At 39.3% G+C, this 16,674-nt stretch overlaps 1 protein-coding gene across 3 annotated transcripts in view; it reads right to left on the reverse strand.

Moving 5' to 3' along the window:
• Nucleotides 1-1,453: 1,453 nt before the first annotated feature.
• ACVR2A (activin A receptor type 2A) overlaps nt 1,454-16,674 on the reverse strand; it is a 53,373-nt gene continuing 38,152 nt past the window's right edge. For 2 of the 3 annotated variants that reach the window (XM_083579142.1, XM_083579144.1), the window contains 8 exons: nt 16,482-16,505; nt 13,628-13,771; nt 12,338-12,481; nt 11,195-11,340; nt 9,195-9,309; nt 7,915-8,053; nt 6,751-6,881; nt 1,454-5,235 (listed from right to left, as the gene is read on the reverse strand). In XM_083579142.1, coding sequence (XP_083435268.1) covers nt 5,041-5,235; nt 6,751-6,881; nt 7,915-8,053; nt 9,195-9,309; nt 11,195-11,340; nt 12,338-12,481; nt 13,628-13,771; nt 16,482-16,505 — 1,038 coding nt within the window. In that variant the 3' untranslated portion in view covers nt 1,454-5,040. The remainder of the gene's footprint in view (nt 5,236-6,750; nt 6,882-7,914; nt 8,054-9,194; nt 9,310-11,194; nt 11,341-12,337; nt 12,482-13,627; nt 13,772-16,481; nt 16,506-16,674) is intronic. The other variant, XM_083579143.1, reaches the window with a different exon arrangement.

Here is a 16,674-nt window from a genome sequence, read left to right on the forward strand (position 1 = left end):
CAGTAGAAGGAACCCCTGTGTACACACACACACACACACACACCTGCAATTGCTCCAAATTACTGTATGTAAGAAAAAACTCCCCATGCTAGGATAACAATGACAGCAGCAGCAGATACAATTTAAGATTGCAGGTCTGTGTGATGCACTTTCCTGCAGTCCATCACCAAATTCCTCCTCCTTCCCAGTTGTAATCTGGTAGAAGTAGTAAGCCTGGGTGAAGGGAAAGTATCATGGAGAGAGCTTCACTTTTGGGAAGAAACATGTATGAATATCTGCTGCCACTTTAATTTGCAGTCCCAGTTGTGTTAAATGTGATAGTGTCTTACACACACTTGGAAGACAGGGTTACCACAATAGTTCACAGTGCAGAATCAGACTATATAAGTGGGGGTGTTTTTTGGGGGTGTGTGTGTGGTATTTTCAGTCAAGGCTTGCATGCCTGTCATGCAAACAGTCAGGTATTCATCCACACAAGAGCAATTGATGAGAGTATTGAGCAGCCTTTACTATCCCTTTACATTGGTATCGCTTTGGTAGTTAAGTATCAGACTTTCTCTTCTTCCCTCAGCCCACTTTAGCTGCAACAAAAGAGCAGACAAGATCTCTTTATTGGTTATTTGTTTACCAGTATCAGGCAAATGTAACAGCTTATAGAGGGGAGAGTTCAGTAGCTCTTGGTCCATATGTTGTAGCCAGACAATCTGTAATCACAGGAGTGATTCCATCAACAGCCAGAATTCATTACATATTGGTAGACATTCTGAATGAGCCTTCAGTTTTTCTCACTTGGTAAAAAGTAGGGTTTATGTAAATACACTGTCCTTCAAATTTAGGAGCCCTGTTTGCACAAACACAAGGTTCCAACAGCCGTTTTGTTAGTTCAGGCCCTCGCTCCAATATATGGAAAGTGGCAGGGATGAGAATGAATGCAGTTGTGCTTTCCCCCTCTCATACCCTTGCAATTGTATGAGGGTGAATACCAAAATAGTGCCATGACAACATCTAGAAAGGCTTCACACACTAATTTAAAACATGTATAGAAAGACAGTGTCTTTTTATTCTAATCTTAAACACGGCTGTTTACACTGATGGTGGTGGGAGAAATCCAGTCGCAGTTGTCAGCTTAGCAAGGGCCTGTTTAAGGATGTATAGAGTAGTTCGGATCATCCCTTTTTTCAACCACTTCTGAATGACAGAGCAAGGGAGTATAAAACATACTGGGCAATATAAATATATGTTCCTACCAAATTCTGCAATGGTATTCTGCTTGCACAACAGGACTCCCCCTTCCCCCCTCCCATTGGTTCCAGAAAGTTGGGGACCCTCTGGAATAAATACTGCAGAGAAAGCAGAAGTCTTGGGAAGGTGTAAAATGTTGAATGCCATCCACCATACATAAATTCAAAGAATTAAAATTAAAATGGGGCAGGGGAGAAAGACTATGCCAATCTTAGTAGTCACTTAAATTTTTATTCATCTTTGTGGGAATAAGGAAAGAGCGCATACATTTTATTTATACAATATTTCACAATCACTTATCCAGAATGGGGGTTATTTTCTTTTTAAATACTTGCCAAAAAATAGCAAGAGCAATTTGACAGTAGTACAACCACCTGTGCCAAGAACACTGACAAGTACAGAGTAAAGCTAAAATAATTGCTTACCAATATCTTGAGAGGTAACATCTTATATGGACTGAGTGTGCATTTAAAAAAAACCAAAACGTACTGCTGGTTGAGTATCTTGAGGTAAATGGTGTTCCAACAAGGATACTATCATTGTTTGCTCATAATCCTGTACATAGCTTTCTGCATCTTATACCAAATATTCCTAATAAAAATGCATTAAAAAGGTTAAAAAGAGAAAACTGGAAAAAGGTCAACCAATCAAGTCACCTCACTTTGTTAAACTACAATCAGCAATTTATTCTGTAGAACTGTAGTATGAACAATATTTATTACTACTACATCTGATTACACCTTAGTTATGCAAGAGCTACTCCACATGGATTTCGCTATCAAAGAAGGTATAATGTTGTGTATTTTAATCCAGACTCATTTTCAGAATACCACCATGAATGAGAACGCTAGGTCAAAGAACTCCAACAATTACGAGGCACAATCTGTTCCGAAATGCTAAGTTATATTTAGTAGGAACTGTACAAAGAGTAGTCATGCATCATGTGATATAAGTTCTTAGCATCTAACACAAACTGAAAAGGTATTGCAGGGTTTAGACTTCTGAGTTGATCACAAAACTGGCTAATCAGTTAAATTCTGTGGCAATTATATGGCAGCCAACTAAGTAGATACAGGCAAACCAAAGACAACTGAAAGCTTGAGCCATAGCCCTAGCTTTTCTTCACAAGTCAAAAATACAAGGTAAACCACCCGAGCTGGCCAGATCCACACACGCTGTATGGTTCAAATACAAAAAGCAACAATGGTCACAATATCTGCCAGAAACCAGAGCATCCTAGCTCAGCCTTTCTCTCTCTTAATATGTGGCTTTATTTGTGGGTCTTGGCTTAAGCATTTTAAAACTTGCCCACCTCTACATTTTCCGCATAAGTTGGAAACAAAGATGTTGAGGTTCTCTGCAATATCTTAAATATGGATCTACAGTTTGGTGAATTTTAGCAATTTCACAGATTCTACCAAAATAGCTTTTAAAAATTGAGATATTTTTCCTGAACAATTAATTCATGATAATTCTCAAAAAATCTGAATAAAGGTACTTATTGGGGCATTTCAAAAGTCATTTTTTTAAAAAAAGGATGGAGACATTACCCCATTTGATTGTCAAGTTCTGATGATTTTCCCTATATGACCTGCAAACGGAAATGCATTAGCAAAAAATACACAAGAGAAAAGTTGCCACCTGGCTCAGGGATCATATTGGTGGAAATTAGTGTTTGATGGAAAGCTGCTCTATTAAAAATTGGAGTAGATTCTCCAAAACAAACATGGCAACTGTGTTTTAAAATTGTTACTGTATTTACATGTTTCTGGATAATCACCAATACACAGTTCCTACATTGTCCTAATATCTGTCCATTTGAATATTTTCAGGCAAGACTTCTTAAGTTGTTATATCAAGCCCTAAAATCAGAAGCAAGCACATAATTTACCTTAGTCCAAATAATAATAATAATTCAAAGTCCCTCTGTCAACAAAGAAAAATAGCAATTGTGCCCAACAGTATTTTTAACCCAATCAGACCATGGGGTTCTTACGGCAACAGAAAATAAAGATAAATTAAAAAAACCTCTGGGTGGTATGCCAGTTACACACAAAACAACTCTGCTATTAATGCTCTTCCTAGCAAGTTTGGTGATCAAAATTTTGTTAATAAATAATTCTTATTTGTTCCCAGAGATTTGGTACATAAGAAAACACTGTGGCTTAAATAAATAACTGTTACAAGAACATTCACAGTGAACTTCTGATTGTGACATTAAAAAACACTATTTAAAAGTCTAATGCACCTGACCAGAATCTCGTAACACTGGCTACTGTTGGTTCTGTACTTTAGTTTTAGACAGTTAATTACTTTGGCCTGTGTACATGTAGCTGATCAAATAACTCTAGTGTATTATTACTTTTGAGAAGTACTTTGGCACCTGTCTACCTGCTGCCCAGTTACTAGAGTATTCTTTTTTTTATGGTAAGGCTTAACTTCTTAAATGCCTATAACTCTTGAATACAGTAGTTTAAATTTAAAGTTGTAGGGTTGTTTTTTCTAGACTGTGCTACATTGTAATCTCTACAGAAATAATTGCATTTGATGGCAAGCATATTTTGAGAGCGAATGTGTAACTTATTTTTAATTTAGTGACCACAGGGCAAACCTATGCATCACAGAAAAATACTACTCTGACAAGTCGGCACCAAAAATCAAGTGTTGTGAAGCTGCAAAAGGCAACACATGAAGAGTGAGGAGATCTGGGTAATGAAGCTTCCTGAGGTGATCCTGAAACAGTGATACAGAAGGTGCTGTATCCTGTTTAGTGAAACAGAAAATACACTAGGCAGAACATTAACATACATAGATTGGAAAAAAAAATCTTCCTTAAAAAGAATTAAAATTAAGAGCTTTCCAGTGCCATAGCTCACATAAAAATTTAAATTTTTAAGTCATGCTTAAATCTTTAAAATATTGTCACACAGCAAACCTAAATAATATTTAGTAAAATAAATGTATGCAATATTTTGGGAAGTGGAGGTAAAATAAAGCTTTAAACTAAAAACCGGGGAATTTGCCATTTCGAACAATACTTTTTTATACACAAGCTAGAACACAGAAAGGCTAATACCACTGTTTTAGGAATGGCCATTGTCTGTTGGCATGAAGCACAGCTTACCATCTTTTTATTTAAAAAAAACACTGTGAATCTGTAATACATATTTTACAAAATTCAGATCAATTATTTCAGTTTTGTTAGTGTTGTCAATTTAGCATAGGTGGAACTGAGGTATACCTTGTTGAGGGAGGTTAAGTAATGCTTGGAAGCCTTTTTGCTAGATCCCACGTTGATTACATAGAACAGCAGCACACTAAACATTCACAAGCTGTGTCATATTGGCATTACAATAGTCATTTATATAAACACAACAGCAAATGCAATAAAAACAAGTTACCCTTTTTTCTTAAATCTGAAATGAAATGTTTGATTTAGAAAAAATAGCAGTAGTTCATTTTAAGGAATTAGTGTCTCTGACATATTAAGAAATACAATGTCAGCTTTTAAAATCTTTCACCGGCCAGGATAGGTCCATGTTCTTCAAATAAGTTCCTGAAACATCACCTTGCCGTATTCTCAGTCCCACGTCCTTCTGGCATATGCAAGGAATGCAGTAAGTCTCCTGGATTCATGTCTGGAGTAGGGCAAGGAGGTGTCTTCCTACTCACACTCCAAAGACAAACTTACCATTCCATAATTTCACACAGAGAAAACTGTTGAGCAGAAACAGGCCCGTTAGCTTAGCAGCTCCAGTTCAGAGTCTGATGGGTAAAGATGTGTGACCATTGTAGCTATCATAGACTGGATTCTTTGGGAGGAAAGTCTACATTTGTCACCATGGTGACCACAGTCACAATGTCCTCTGTTGTTATAATGTTTGTTAGTCTTTGCATCTGAATAATCCTTTCCTCTACACAGCCTGCTGATAATCGAGCTTCTGCATCATGATCCCAACACTCTTCTATTGTTTCACAGAGCATTGCCATTCCCTAAAAAGGAAGGTGTATAAATTACATTAAATACAAAGCAATCATCATCAACAACATAATTAAAATGGAAACATTCCGTTTTTGACGTAAGCTGTCAAGCATGTGATAATCTTAGAAGAAACTTGAATCCCTCTTATAGTAACACACACTTGTTTAAAAACAAAGTTAATAACCTCCCATTCGGAGAACTCTTAAACATTCTGTACATGAGGCTGCTCTTGAAGATGGCTGGGAAACTGCCTAATTCTGCAGCCAGCATTTGGATTGGGGCTGCAGAAAGTGTATTACACCTGTTCTCCCTTATGTGCATGCACTTGCTACCAAATAACCAGGTGTCCAATTCAAGATCATGGTTTTCAACTTTTAACATTCTAAAGGAGAAAAATCCTGCGAAACCATTATACAGAAACATTACTACGAGTATTAACGGCAACTTGCAATGAAGTAACACTGCAAGCCAATTTTCATTCAATATACTTTCTTGCAAACTGGCAGAGCCACGGGTTTTTGCACTCTATGAGACGAGACAATTTTTTACAATTTTAAACACCTGAAGTATACAGTACTACAAAATGTTTCACATTTTTTTAATGACCGTTCTTACAGGCTCTTTTATAAATCTGTGATTTCTACTACACAGAGAGAGCAAGACCAACAGTTGTGGTTGCTTCTGCATAACATAGTTTACCTTTGCATCGCACCAATTTGAAACACCAATAAGATCTGGCAGAAGATAGTCACAATGTAATCCCATAGAAATCAACTGGATCTACGCTAATTGTGACAAAGCCCCATTCATTACTTTTAAAATGCTCAATTTATGCTCGATTGTGCCCATGATTTGCCCCCTGAACTTCAAGAAACATGTTAAACAGCTGAATATGTTACTGCCTCCTGAAAGATAGTAAAACTTTTTAAACACCCTGTCAGGGAACTGCCATCGGAGTCAAGAGTGGAGGTAAGGCTCCCCAACGATGCAGGAGAAGGGACCAGCAGGGAGAGAGAGAACACTTCCTTTGGGGAAGGAAATTGGCGTGACACCAGGAAGAAAGGGGAGCAGGGAAGGACTTCGGAGACATGGCTCCAAGACTCTTCCACAGAGGCCAGCGGGGAGAGCCCAGGACCTCCGCTGGCCACGCCCACTCTGCGCAGAAGACTTCCGCGCAGGGAGGCTAGGCGGAGACTTGGCGTCAAGCAGCTTTTATGTTGGAAGAAGTTCAGGAAACACCCACTGACGGATTCTGCCAGTGACTGACACAGCCACAGAGAAAGGGCTGTCCAGCCAGGGAAAGGTTTAGCCAGACAACGTTACCTAGAGCAGCAGCCCCTTACGCACGAGCAACCCCAATTCCCTTTACACACCCCTTGGTCTAAACTTCTCCAAAAATATAGTCCGGTACCCTGAATCTTAGTTTCACTATAGATTTTTTAAAACAATATTTCTGCAGGTGAAATTTCATTTAATTACAAATGGAAGCTTCAATATTACCCTGCAAGTTTCAGCATATTACTTACAGCATGCTTCTGCCAACACTCTCGCAAAACAGGCCTCTTCTTTTTATGTACTACAACCTCCTGCATATCTTCAAGGGAGGGATGCTGGCCCACCTCTTCCTCAAAAGGCAACATGTACTCATCCACAGGTCCTGTATTTTTAAAAAGATAAACTGTTAGGTAAATCACATTTAAACATCTTTCTTTCATGCTGCTTAGGGTAGAATACCAGGCTAAAAGTTGGCAACATGCCCATGGCTGTTCATTGAGCATAATGAATCTCCCATGGTTCATGCACCTATCTTCTACAGAATGTGGGGTTCAATTCACAATTTCAGTTAAGCTTCTATTATCAGTAAAATATAGACAAGTCAAGATGTTCCATCCAAATGCTTGCATGTGGGAACTTAAAAATTGTGGTATGGGGGAATCCCCATATTCTAGAAGCACATCTTGTGCAGCAACTTGAGGTTAGTGGTTCTTTAAGTTTGTCCTTTTAGGGCATAGTCACTGCACTTCAGTACACAATATCCCCAAAGAACAGTCAGTTTGCTCTCCAAGCATTAAAAACTGCAGAGGGTAACATGCCATGCCAGGATGTATTTATAAGGGTAACAACTCACTCCAATGTTCAATTGAAGTTAGCGACAACCCCAAATACATTTTATTCTTTCTTGACATGTTTGATCAGTTTGGGTTGATGGCTTAGGGCTTACTTGGAGTTCATTCACACATGTTCAGATATCCATTTTAATGAATGGGTGGCCATCTCAACACTCTGCTTTTGCAAGATATCTACGAATACCCTTTGGAAAACCACTTCTGCTCCCTTCTGTAAGGTGAATTCACCTTGCTTCAACCCTGCATTCTGTAATTATATGTAAGATTATCTGCTCCACTCCCACATTGCTGAAAGACTGCAGAAAAGAGTAGAAACAGATTGCACTACAGTCTGCTTCAACAGCGAGAATTTGATTAAGCTATTACTTGCTCCTGGTAACCTCCTACATGGGTAGATTTCAAGATGAGTGGGCTGTTTGCTGACTCCGGTCAGATGCTGTTTTCTGGGTTCTGTACCAACACTCATGGACAGTTTTGCTTTAATTTCTCTTTATATGTATCCAGCAGAAAGAATATGAGCTTAGAATATTTCTTGTGTGTACAACGCACATACATTTTACTTACCGTCTGATGCAGTACATCGCGATGCAAGTTCCCACAGGACTAGTCCCATGGCATACATGTCTATTCTCAAAAACGCATCCCGCTGGAAGTTTATGGCACCTTCTAACACTTCTGGAGCCATATATCTTCGGGTTCCAACCTTGAAAATAAATAATCACTAGATGTTAAGGTCACAACCGTATGTAATTCAGGTTTCAAAATCTGCTAACATCCAGCATGTGTTCTAGAGAATTTTTTAAACACCGTTAATTGCCATTGGAATGGAAATTACGTAAAGCTCTGAAGTCTTTCATTTTACTTTGGAATAGCTCACAAACCAAAGAAAATTCAATAACATTTCTTAACTGTCCAGAATATTGCATACTAAATATGCAATTATTATTATTATTTTTTATGTTTCAGTAGCCATCAGCATTCTTTCAAAATGGCTAATAAAGGAATTAAGAGATACGAGAACTGTTGGCAAAGGTGTGCGCTCCATCCTGCCCCAAAAGTTACATATATCTATGTTTTAGATCTCTTTCAGGCTTCATAAGGGGAAGGAGAACAATGTCTGAAAGCAATTTAAATTTGCCTATTCGGTATTACCATATATACTTGAGTATAAGCTGATCTGAATATAAGCCGAGGCACCTAATTTTAGCACAAAAAACTGGGAAAACTTATTGACTCGAGTATAAGCTGGTTCACCACACCACAAACCTGGTGGCGGAGGGAGAACAAGCAGCCCGAAAGGGCTGCTTTTGGGCTGCTCGTTCTTCCTCCACTGCCGCCGGCACAGGAGGAGGAAAGAGCAGCCTTTCGGGCCACTCATCCCTCCGCCGCTGCCTCTGCCGCTGGCAAGAGCAGGCATAGGAGCCACGGTTGCGAGAGGTACAGCACAGCACAGCGCCTCTCCCAACCGCGGCTCCTGTGTCTGCCCTTGCGAGAAGTGGGCGGTGGGACTAGCGGCGAGAAAGGGCTCCCTTTTGGGCCACTCGTCCCTCCGCCACCGCCTCACTCGTGTGTAAGCCGAGGGGGGCTTTTTCAGCATAAAAAATGTGCTGAAAAAGTCGGCTTCTACTCAAGTATATACGGTAGTTTCTCTGCGGTGTTAAAGTGCTCATATCAATGATTACTATGCCACATTTTATCAAGAGAAAGCATTCAAAACTGATGTGATAGACCCAGTCTGATTTTCATAACAACAAGTCAACAAGCCTCCTCCCTCTCATCGAAAACTACAGAAAATACGGCAATTTATTTCAATCACAAAAAGAATCACAATTCTTTAAACTTACCTGACCATGTGTGTCACCTGCCGACTTCCCAGCCTCAAATTTTAAAGCAAGGCCAAAGTCAGCAATACAAGCTGTAAGATTATTTTTCAACAACACATTCTTGCTTTTGATGTCCCTTGAAAAAAAGAAAACATGCACCAATATAAAAATTGCTACATAATCATAAAGCTTAAAAATACCTTGCTGAACAACATCTGCATATGTTTGAACCTCAGCTTAGATTTATTCATTAAGTGTAACTATCATCAGGGGCTCACAAATGTTGGCTTTTACAAAGCTGTAAGCAGTGATCACCAGCAGCCCTTGGGCATTCTGAGTCCTGTACAGAGAAGGAAGGCTGTTTGCTCTTAGGGTGCATCTCTCTGCTGCAGCCCGTTCAAAATCCTAATGGGAAGGGAAACAAATCATTCCACCATTCCACTATAGAGAATTGAGTAGCGGGCAGAAAGGAGAGGCAGTTTCTCTCCTAACCATTTAATATGAATTGGGGAGAGGATCCTGAACTCACGCTCATTTCATGCCATAATCATGGTTTGTTCTTTTTAAAAGATTGCTTTCATTGGGCCAAGTGAAGGAATAGTAATGGTGTAGGAACTACCACAAGCCACTTCAAAAAGGTTTTTCAGTTTGCTAACTTTACTTCACAAGCTTCACAAATCTGGGGCAGAAAGCTGGAGTTTCAGACCTTTTCTGTATTTGTGATCCTGCAAGGAGGCATGGGAAAACTAAAATCTGAACTCTCCTTGCCGTTGGGCACAACTCAACACAGGTAAACAATTATTTTTGTATTCTTCCTAAGCCCTAGTCTTAAACTGAAGGGGTGAAGGCACCTGCTGTTTTTAGCAGTAAAATACGCAGTCATATAATTAAAGAGTAAGACGTTTTCTTGCCCTTCAATGCCACAAGCATCTCCATGAGAAATACATTCATCCATTGAAACTAATATTGGTGTCTAGTGCATTGTTCCACTGCTTATGTAATGGAAAAGTGGCTTTTCATAGTGTAAGTATCACTATAATAGTATTTAAGAGAAATAAATGTGTCAGATGGCACTTTCAAACTCACTTTTTAGAGAGGGGGTGGGAGTGTGTGTGTGTGTGTGTGTGTGTGTGTGTGTCTTTTAGCCAGTGGGCTTCATTCCCTCAGATCCACACACATTTCCCTATCCAGGTAAGCAAGAGGCATCACCAAGGTTCAAGGACATGTTCTAGCCTGGCCAAAGCACTCCAGGAGGGCATAGTGAAGCCCCAGTGAGAGAGATGAGCTTAGGAGAATCCTGTGGACCAGATAAAGTAGTGGGGGGAAGGGCACATTTGGGTCCTGGGCCTGAGGTTCTCCTCCTCTTTCAGAACCATATTTATAAAGTGGCCTGAAGGGTTTTTTTATGTGAAACCCTACTGCATCAGATGCGGTTGGAATTAGTTAAGTGAGATGGAAATTATACTATTTTAATTGTTTTTATTTTAATTATTTTATTTTAGTGAAGATTTTATTGTTTTAACTCGGTTTTTTATTTTCACCGTAATGAGTATTTTGCACACTACAGTTGTAAATAACTGATATATAAACTGTCAAAATAAATATTATCAATTAAATTTGGCAACCAACACACAAATGTTGCTTTTCATAACTCTAAACATGATATACTTCTTACAGTCATGGAATCACATAAAATAATACAACTACTGGACCTCTGAAGGATTGTGAAGTTAATTTATTCTGTTTACATTTAAGATGCAGTGACAGTTCAGCTAGTACAGTGGTACCTCAGGTTACATACGCTTCAGGTTACAGACTCCGCTAACCCAGAAATAGTACCTCGGGTTAAGAACTTTGCTTCAGGATGAGAATAGAAATCGTGCTCCTGCGGCACGGCGACAGCGGGAGGCCCCATTAGCTAAAGTGGTGCTTCAGGTTAAGAACAGTTTCAGGTTAAGAACGGACCTCCAGAACGAATTAAGTTCTTAACCCGAGGTACCACTGTATGTGAAATCTCTTACCTATGGGATATAGCTGGTTTGTGTCCATCTTTTAGACCAGGGATGTCCTCATGAAGGTATGCTAAACCTCTAGCCATACTTTCCGCAATGTGACATAGCTCATTCCATGAGACTACATTAGCCTTCAAGAAGTCAGTAAGCGAACCCTAAACAAAAGAGAATCATTTTTTTTTACATCTGACAGGTTTTCAACATAGCCCCCCCCCCCGCCCCAAATGGGCTATAACAAGATATAGGTGTAAAACAACTAGTACAAATTTCCCAGCTGCAGATCTTTGCAAGTGCTCCAATGTACACAAATATGTTTTTGACTAGCATAGGCTTCTCCTTGTTCACTACAATATCAAGACAGAGCCACACAATTTCCAATACTGCTGCAAGTAGGAAGTCTGCATACACATTTAGAATGCAGCTCTGATAAGTGCCTTGACTAGGATGCACGCCTGTTAGAGATGACATGGTAACTGTTTGATTTCTAATGTGACAATTATCCTGAACTCCCTTTCAGTCTAACTCTACCAGATTTGCACATAAGGGAAAAAATAGCCACTGGTAAGCTAGCATGGGCTTTAGAACTGGAAAGGTGCATGGAAATTTCCAAGGAACGTAGAGAATAGCATACATATTTAGGCACCCATCTTAATTATATCTACAGTTCTAAAACCATAGATACCCAAGATACTCTGTGCATAAGATCATAGGGTAGGGAACTCAGTGGGAATACAGAGATGGTTTCACACCACAAGCTTTGCTCAACAGAACTGAAAGTAAAATTAAAAGTCACCAGCTCTGTGGATATAAACCACACTGCATATTTGTTTGTTTTAAAGAATGGGAGGATAAACATAATAAATAATGGGGGGGGGGAGACTTCGTGCTGAGCTTTTCCACCTCCAAGATCCATAATACAATTTAACATTAGCCTAAATATGGCAGAAGCAAGAATGCACTTTTTTTTTGCCATATACATTTGCAGCAAACACTCATTGTTTGAGGGCCAGAACTACTTTTAATAGCCTGTTGAAGTACAGATGCTTTAGGACTATACCCCAAATCCATTTTCTTACAGCAAACATTTTTTCAGAGACGGTGGGCAGTAGGGGGCTGTTATGAAAACTGTAGTACTTGACAAAGACAACAAACCTTTTCATGAAATGCTGTTATTAGCCACAAATCAACATCAATGTTGGTGCCTCGTTTCTCAGCACCAATAAACTGTAGTATGTTTTCATGCTTCATTCCAGGCAAGCTGTATATTTCATATTCATTTTGCCATGACTGTTTGTCCTTAAAAAGAAAAAAAGTGTTTTAATATATTCAAAATGTCAATTAAAAATCTCTTCTGCACTTTCATAACATTTCCCTAATTCACTGTCAAAAGAAAACCAGTCTTTTATATAATCATCCAATTAAGTACTGCTAATCTTTGCAATTTAGGAGACCTGGAAAATATGGGCCTGTGTCCATTTAGACACAGTGGGTTGGATCCAGACTAGGAATGGTACCCAACTTATTTGTTCCATCAGGACAAGGATTTCTGCTTGTGCAATGGAACTTCTCCCCCTCTTCTGGGTACTCCTATAACAGATTTAGGGGGTGTAGGGGCAGAAGGGCAGGAAATTCCACTGCGCAAGTAGAAATCCTTGCACTGATGGAACAAGTTAGGATTGCAGTCTATGGGTTAGCTATCCAGCTAACCCTACTACATGGGAGTAAATACTGTTGATTTCATTGGGGCTTACTTCTTGATAGGCAGGGTTAGGATTACAGCCCAAATTAGTTTCAATGAATTCAAAGGGGCTTACTCCCAGGTAAGTGAGGCTAGGATTGCAAACTTAGTTGTAAGTGAAATCAATGGAAATTAGCAAAAACAGTAACACTAACATCAAGGTGCCAGACCCTTAATGTGTGTCACATATGATAATAAACTTCATTTAAATCCCAGACAAAAAGCTGCTTTTCAAGTTAATAATAATAATAATAATAATAATAATAATAATAATAATAATTTATATATTTATACCCCGCCCATCTGGCTGGATTTCCCCAGCCACTCGGGGTAGCTCCCATTTCCTTAGTTAGCTTTGCATGGAGGGTGGGCATGCACTTTCGAAAGCTAAAGTCTCCAAACCACTCCAAAGTTTAGAGAGTCTTTGATGCAGCTCCATATGATGCCTTATTAACTGTGAAATCCAACTTAAATAAAATAGAATTATTCAAAACGCCCTGATTTGTCTCATAATTCATGGTACCCCTAGAGCTGCTGCACTCTAGATAGATAGGTAGTTAGATTCTCATAGGTTGCTGTAATATTACTCTTTTCACAACAGTGTAAGGAAGAAATTCCAGCATTTCTCTGGATTGTACATGTAACAATTTGCAAAGAAGTTGTAATTCACAGCAGTGTAGCACTTAATAAGGATGTTTATATACCTGTATTGGGAATATTTTCACAGCTACATATTCATTTAACAACTGAGCTTTCCAGACACAGCCAAATCTTCCCCTAGCTTTGATCTCTAGTAATTGCAGTGGCTTCAGGCCCATCAGTGGCGATGGAGGTGGTGGTCCAGGATCCTAGAAACAACAGATAAACCCATTAAACTCTAGTTTTCTGTACTACAATCCTCTAGCATGGAGAAGGGAAAACATACACATTGGGGGGGGGCTCAAGTTCTGCCAATAAAATTTACAGCAGAAGGCACACTGGGCTTTTAATACAGTGGTGTCCCAAACATTACCAAGATCGTATTTGTTGAGATAATTGAATAGCTGCACCTGTGTCTCCTTGAAAAAAATATTTTTCAAAACACATTACAATAAGCAACCATACATCAGGCACCAAGTATTTCCTAGGGCACAGCTGAAACTATCATCCAAGAGAACTATTGAAGAACTTAAGTGGTCACCTGAGGCCCTTTAAGCTGTGTGTATCAGGTTCTGTAACATTCAGCATACAGGTTGTGACTACTCCTGCCAGGTGTAATTGCAGGGCTAGATGAGATGGCAAGACCACTTTTTAGGCAAGCATACCATTTCACTATAAAATTATTTAACACTATAAAAACCTACAGTGCCTATTTTAGCCATTTCCTATCTAAACAAACACAGGCTTCCCTCTTCTATGAGGCAGCTTTGCTTGACAATGAATAGATATCAGAAAAGATTTAGCCACACAAGACCAAATATGTGGAAATTTTTTTCCAAATGATAACCAAGTTATGCAAATACATAAAGAGCAGTTTGTTTATATCAGGCACGTCCAACAGGTAGATCATTATCCACTGGTAGATCACTGGACGTATGTGGTAGATCACTGGCTCCCCCCAAAGAAGCTCAACGTTTTTGCCCCCCACTTCCTCTTCCCTAAAAAGCTTAACAACTTTGACCTGAACCCCCCCAAAGGGGGTAGATCACTGCCAGTCTTTAACTCTGAGTGTAGATATCAGTCTCTTGGGAGTTGGCCACTCCTGATCTATATGGACTCCCACTTCTGCTGTGTATATAACAGAAATGTCACCTGGATTCCCCATCCCACTTTGCTGTATACATTGAGGGGAGATCAAGTCTTGGGCACCCTTTGGACTCAGCCAGAGGAAAGGCAGTTGTTCAAATTTTATTCCTTCTTTCCTTTACAGAAGAGCTCCTTCTCAAACAGCCAACTTCTACCTTTAATATGCAACTTCCTACCTAGCTTGCCTCGCCCTTACTCCAAAGGTGGGGAACCTCCAGCCCAAACTTGGGCTACCAGCCTTCCTTATCTGGCCTGAGAGGCTGTTTTGGGGAAGCCACACCAACCCAACCTACACAAATCAGGTGTGGGGTCACTAATGGCAGCCCTTCAAAGGACAATCGGGAGATTAAGGTAGGCTCCCAGCTGTTCTTTTACTGGAGCAAGGTGCACTCCTCACCACCCATCAGGGCCTTGCTCAAGGAAGGGGATACGGTTTCCATGGAATAAAAACTACTTCTCAATGTGTTTATCCTTTTCACGTCAAACATTGAGGGGCGGAGGGAGGCCAGGTCAATTACCTGTCCCCCCTCTCCACCTTGTTTCTGCAGGAAGTGAGAAAGAAGTATGCCTCCTGCTCTCACTTCTTGCAGTCGGGGTGGGTGGAGACACCAAAAGGGAAGCAAGGCTTTCTCCCATATGTTCCTACCCCTCTGCAGCTGTCACTGTGCAAATTTGTCAGTACCCTGAACACACCCTCCATTCAATTCCAAGTTCTGATCTTTGCAGCACAGCACAGCAAATGTTAAAGCTGGCAAGAGGTTAAACTAATGAATTGCTGTTTCTGTAGCTCTCTTTACTAGTCCCTGTATAAAAGGTTACAAAAGGGCAACTTTCAAATATATTGTGGGGTTCTGCTTTCTGACTGTAGCAAACTGAATCAAGCCATTAATTTATTTCCTTTACCAATAATAATCTATGAATTACAGTCATAGTCAAACTACTACTTGCATTTATTTCACATTTTCTGGATATTTTATTCTAGCAACATGCCATAGCTGTAAAAACAAGAGTTACTAATAACTAATAACTCCTCATTGAAAACAAGAAGCAAAGCAGTGTCAATGAATATTAGTATAGATGGATAATAACTGATAAATACAGAATATGCAGAACCTTTAAAAACAGATTCAGTTAAATAAGTTCTCTATGTAATAAACAACTCATCTGCCTTCAGATATATTTCATGGAAGGGGGAGCATGAATATGTGTTCAGATAAGAGGTGTACAAAATGCAAATCTTATGTAAGCATATTTCATTTCCAAATCACAATCATGACAACAATAGATTTAATGCAAAATATACATTGGAACAAATTCAATGGTCATGATTGAAATGACTGCTTGACTAGCTTTACATACCCAAAGGTCCTTGATCTTATGTTTTCCAAATTCATGCTACATGTCAAAACTTATCAATGTAACACAGTTTTCTCTTATTGTCTCCACTTTGCCAAAAGCACCCATAAAAGTTGTAAAGAACAGCATATATGTCAATATAAAATTTGACCCCAGGGAATATAAATTCCATGTTGATTGTAGTTGGAACAATATTAAGATTATTCTACTTAAAATGCTGGGGTATGCCACCACAAGTCATAGCCAGATAGTGTGATACAGAAACAAAGAACCATTTGTAGGAACGAAATCTACCTGTACTTTCTAGAATTCCCGTATATGATTTTTTTTTTAGCTCAAACATTTATAAATGCCCAGGTCCTGCCCCAGTCTACAACTCCACATATCCATGGCTATGAATAAAACAATGCCTCTTACCTCTATCATTATATGAAAGGCGTGCTTGTAAAGAAGAACACACAGGCAAAAGAATATTACTTCATACAGCAAAAATTAAGTACAAGCTTAGGAAAAGTGATAAAAAGAAAGCACTAAAAAGTTACTGCTAAGATTTTGTATAGATCTCTTTAAGAAAAATCAAGAACTAAAATCACCCAAGAATTTACATTAA

This window comes from Podarcis filfolensis, assembly GCF_964270895.1.
Source record: "Podarcis filfolensis genome assembly, chromosome: 1".
NCBI classification, from domain to species: domain Eukaryota; kingdom Metazoa; phylum Chordata; class Lepidosauria; order Squamata; family Lacertidae; genus Podarcis; species Podarcis filfolensis.